Genomic DNA, 5,095 nt, shown 5'->3' on the forward strand with positions numbered 1-5,095 from the left:
CCGCGGCTGGAGGGAGGGACGCCCGGCTTCCCGGGACGGCGGGTCGGGGCCAGGTCCTCCTGGGGATGGGGAGGAGGATCGATGCGGCCTCCTGGGCGCTGCCTTCCTCCGGGGTTCGGCCCCGCCGACACGCTCTCCCCGCCCCTGACCTCGACCCCCATCTCCCAGTTCCTGGGGGCGCTGTCAGGCCCCCGTGGGTTCCAGCTGCTGTCACTGCCGCAGAGCTTACCCCCCCACTTATTCTTGCCCCACTTCGCTGGAAACCTGTTTTCTGATCTCCCTCCCGGGGTTCTAGTTAGCCCCGCTCGGGTGCATGAAAGATGACCCTCCCCAGGGGCACTGTGACAAGAAGTGGGGACTAAGCAACCTGACCCAGGAGCTGGCTCCTGCCCTGCCCATGCCCCAGCCCCCAACCTGGAACCGGGGCGGAGATCTGTGACGGAGCCCAACAAGTCCCTGTGCCCTTGGGCCACTCCTTTCGATGACCTGACTCCTGTGCCCAGCAGCCCCCACCGCAAAAGCTTCCTTTGGCAGGTGCGTTGCCAAGCAGAAATGCCAGGAAACAGGAGTGATAGAAGCCCTAGAACCCAGGACCCAGTAGGCTTGGGATCATCCCGGGACCTGGAGACCACGGGGCGAGGGCTGTCACACGTACCCGGCAGGCTCTGGCCCTGTCTCGGAAAAGCAGAATGAGGATAGGAGCCCACTCCGTACTTGGCTGAGATTTTGCCAGCACTTCTACAGGTTGCTTGTCAGCAGCCAACAGAAGCTCACAATTGGCCAATCAAGGGAATCTGCTGTAGCAGCGGCAGGTGCAGAAAAGGATTTGAGACTAGTCTCCGGATATGTAGCAAGTTTAGCACCATTATCACTGCCCCCTAGGTCTTGAACTGCTAAACCTAAGGTCAGTGGTTCAAACTCACCAGCTGCTCTGTGGGAAAAGAATGAGGCAGTGTGCTCCAGCAAGGGTGCTGTCTTAGAACCCCTATCTGGGGTCTCTGTGAGTCAGAATGGCAGTGGGTGGGTTTTTATACCCTCTTGAGAGCACTTGAGTGTCCCATACGATAACGACAACAAGAATTCAGGGAATGGAATTTGGTACAGCCCCCGAGATGGAAACTGAAGAGAACCAACATGGAAATTTCCTTTTCCTGGTTTGTCAGGACTTTTCCTTTCTCATGAGCGTGTTCTGATAAGGAGACTTTTCCCAAACTGGGATTCAATCCCAGCTGCTCCAATAGGCCCTGGTATGTCGCTGGGCTTCTGAAGGGAAAGGGGGATTTGTTCTTCCTGTGTGTGGACGTAGAGTGCCCACCTCTTCTCTTTGTCAGGGAGAAATGTGAAAGGACAATGCTGACATTGGTCAGTTACCGATCCTGGCCACCAGGGTTCTTGCAAACACAATTGGGTGGGCCTCTGCTCAGGAGTGGACCCCCAGAGTGGACCGTGGTTCCGATTTGCTTTGGAAGCCTTTCTTTTTCACTGGCTCTTGGGGCTGAGGCATTGTTAAAGAACCACAGCAATATGCTGTAGCAAGGCTAGATGGGACTCTGCCATTTCAGAGACTTGGTTTTCTACCTTAAGTCAGGGAGGCCCCTATCTCAACACCTTGAAAGAAGAGCTCATAATCTCACCCCGACCCTATGAACACTCAAGGAGTACAGTTAAGAAAAACGCTTTAATCTGACCCAGATCTCTTCTTTGCCAACGAAAGCCCATTTCTTTGGTTGGATCCGTATATCGGAAACACCTCTCTTTGTATGTAGTGGTGGCATTGTTTATCAGTCTTCTCTAGCTAGGCAAGAGACAAGTGTGTCCGCTGCTTGCCACTTTGCCCCAGCAGCCTCCTTTCCCACCCCTTTCTTCACTCTGTTTCTTCCGCTGCATCCACCCCGGGTCTCCACCTCCTTCTTTAACACCGAGCATAGTGTTCTAATGCGCTCAGACTCAAGCCTGCCGGAGAGGCTCATGCCTGTGTCTCCAATCAGTTAGCCTCGCGGCTGCTACTTTTTCCACTTCTCACCCACACGCTTTACATTCTTATTTATTTCCCCCTACACATAAGCTCCTCACTGACCAATCATTTCAGTGGTCTGTTAAGGTGGCTCTGAAGTCTTATACCCGCCCTCCAAGATACTCGTCTTTCCACCACAGTTATTACCAGGTCTCATGTTTCTACATCAGGGACAGATGATGTGTCTGTTGAGGCGTCACCATTTGATTCAGCCTCCTAAGGGAAATGCAGGCTCTTTACACATATAACCCCTTGCTGGGGACGCCGACCTGTTGTCGTCATATTCATCTACACTAATTGATGAGAATGTGATTTGTGAGAGAAAACCTTACATGTGATTACGCCCATCTTTGTTCTGTGTAGATCTGTGTGTATGCCTGCCTGCCTGCCTTGTTTCCAGATTGGTAACCTTGCTGTATTTGCAGCAGCTGAAATGAAATGGATAGCTTTCTTCAATTTCCAGGGTGATTGTTTATCTTTCTGAGATGAACTTCCGCCAGCCTTCAGGGCGTCTCTTTTCTCCCATGAAGTACCCAAAAGAGGAGTTAGTGACTTTGCTATGTAATGCCTGCCAACTCCCGAGTTCCTTCAACAAGCCTGGCATCAGGCTCACTTGATGGGAACACACCACACTTTAAAATTCATCTTCCACGGAGCTCCTCCTATCCAGTTTCATCTTTCATCCCCGGGGCTATTCTCCATAACTCCCTTGAATGTCATGCCTTTCCATTTTCATGGGCACAGCTGATATGACTTTGTTCCAGGTCACAATTTGGGTTTGCAGCCAAAATGCTTTCAGAACAGACAGCAGCCCTGGGGGCCGGATGGGAGTCCATGAATGTCCAGCTGGATGGAGCAGAGCCCGGGGTGGAAAGGAGAAGGCAGGAAGCGGGGCTGTGGAGAACGGCTCCAGGGCCACTAGCACACTTGTGCTGTGAACTTGAAGAGGAGCCACAGTCTCTTCAGGAGAAGGGTGAGCCCCACAAAGGAGTCTCCTAATCTCTGTTCAAGGGATAGAGTTAGAAGTCCCCACGTTGCCGTGGATCAAACAATGTAACCGATACGAGGACAACCCGTTCTTCCTGACCCCTGGCCCCAGAAACAGAAAGAGCGCCAGGATTTTCTAAGCTGTGTGATACGGTTTCACTCAGCATCCAGCCTAACATTTGCTCCCTCTGTATGAGGCAAGTGCGCAGGTTAGCAGGCCCTGACTCTGGGAGATGGGGACGTGGCAGCAACACGGATTACTGTTGGAGAACACACTTAGTTAAATGAACATCCAGATGTATATCCAGATAATACACATTCGGACCTTCAGTTGGGTGGCATAAAAGCTCTACTAAAAGCCACCCAAGACCCTTTCAGAACGGCGAAAGTGAAAACCTCTTGATTCAAATCCCTTGTGGAAAGTTAGAAGGTAAAGACAATGGCCTTTTCCCATGAATTTCTTGAAGCCCCTTGTGTTTACCTTCGCCAGCTGGCTAAACAGGACCCCTAAGCCCCTCTTAAAAAACCCTGGGTCCTTGCTCACAAAGAAAGGATGGTTCCCTAATGGCGCTTCTTTCCTTCACCAGCTCAGGCAGCTCCTTGGGTCCCTGCCATTCCCCAGGAGGGGAGTCCCGGAGACTGGGAGATGGCCGCCGCCCTGCTTGCAGCTGGATCACAGGTTGGCTGTGCTTCCATTGGCCTCTCGCAGGGCCTCATCTCCACTGCCTGTCTAAACCTTTAGCATTGTCCCACACGTCTTTGTTATCTCACATGATCACCCAGGGTATGCTCAGCTAGGAACCAAACAGATTCTCTCCCTGTTTTGGGTAAAGTGACCTGAGCCAGGGAGAACGGAGGCAGAACTCGAAGAGGCAGTTCCTTGGGGATTAGGGTCTGTGAGTGGACGGCGGTGCCATCCACAAGGCCATTTTCAGAGCAATGCATTCCTTGTAAGAAAGAAATCTAGTAAGATTAGAAAAGGGGGCTTGAAGGAGTATTTGAGTAGGATCGGGTAGGTGATGGAGCACGGAAAGTGGAGAGAAGAGAAAGATATGAAGAGGGACAGGGAGAAAGTGGCTTGAGATTCAGGAGGTAATAGGAGAGCTATGGAAAGATGGTCATGAGAGCTGCACTCCCAGAGTACTTAGCACGTGTGCTGTTCTGAGTGCCTTCCACAGACTGTTTCATTTCACCCTGAGAGCTGCTCAGTTCTCCCGCTTTTACAGATGGGAAAACTGGGCCAGGGAGAGCTTAAGGCGCCTGTGTAAGGTCAGACTGCTAGAGTAAGGAGGGGTCGCTTGGCTCCTGAATCTGGCTTCCTAGACCCCATACTATGCTGCCTCAAAAGATAAGGGGGAACGTTTTTTTTCTCTGTATCATTTTTTTGCTGACAGAAAGGTGAAGGTCACGTAGAGGAAAGGTGGAGACGGTTCAGACTTTCTGCAATAAACAGAGTGCGGCGGATGAGAAGAGACTGGGCAGGCACTGCATGCCACCAGAGGGCGCTATGAGCTAGTAGTGCCTCTGAGTGCACACGGCCCCACATAGGAAACGCCTGGACAGACATTCCTTTCACTCCCTCTCCCAAGATCTACTTCCATCCTCTTATCATTTCCCCATTCCCAGAACTGTGTGCCCTCCCCAGGGACCTCTGGGTAATTAACTCCTTTCCTCCACCCTTTCCTGCCTGCTCCCTCTACTGCCTCAGCCCTGCATCCTGAGGTCACAATTTCCTTAGGGAACAGCTGCTGACAGAAGATGCCACATTTTGTTTCAGGGCCTGGTAACCATTAAGGATGTGTCGCTGTGCTTCTCTCAGGAGGAGTGGCGGAGCCTGGACCCCTCTCAGACAGACTTTTATGGAGAATATGTCATGCAGGAAAACTGTGGGATAGTGGTTTCTCTGAGTAAGCATGACCTGCCCCAGCCACTGAAAGATTGTCCTCTGGGAGGATGGAGCCATCTGCTCCAGGGCTCTTGTTGGATGGTGTCTGTCTAGGGCTCTTTCCGGGGCAGCGATTCTAGGCTCACATCAGAGGAAGAACATTGGGGCTAGTCCAAAAAGAGTGGCAGTGAGGAGTCTTAAAAAAAAAA

General features: G+C 51.9%; 1 protein-coding gene across 3 annotated transcripts in view; it reads left to right on the plus strand.

The window, feature by feature from the left end:
• The first annotated feature begins 153 nt into the window (after positions 1 to 153).
• ZNF641 (zinc finger protein 641) overlaps positions 154 to 5,095 on the plus strand; it is a 9,104-nt gene continuing 4,162 nt past the window's right edge. Inside the window, exons 1-4 of one of the 3 annotated variants that reach the window (XM_045287343.1) lie at positions 489 to 534; positions 2,779 to 2,987; positions 3,589 to 3,680; positions 4,779 to 4,908. In XM_045287343.1, coding sequence (XP_045143278.1) covers positions 2,804 to 2,987; positions 3,589 to 3,680; positions 4,779 to 4,908 — 406 coding nt within the window. In that variant the 5' untranslated portion in view covers positions 489 to 534; positions 2,779 to 2,803. The other 2 variants (XM_004711425.4, XM_045287344.1) reach the window with 2 other exon arrangements.

This window comes from Echinops telfairi, unplaced genomic scaffold (assembly GCF_000313985.2).
Source record: "Echinops telfairi isolate 266 unplaced genomic scaffold, ASM31398v2 ScPeMD7_12;HRSCAF=54, whole genome shotgun sequence".
NCBI lineage: Eukaryota > Metazoa > Chordata > Mammalia > Afrosoricida > Tenrecidae > Echinops > Echinops telfairi.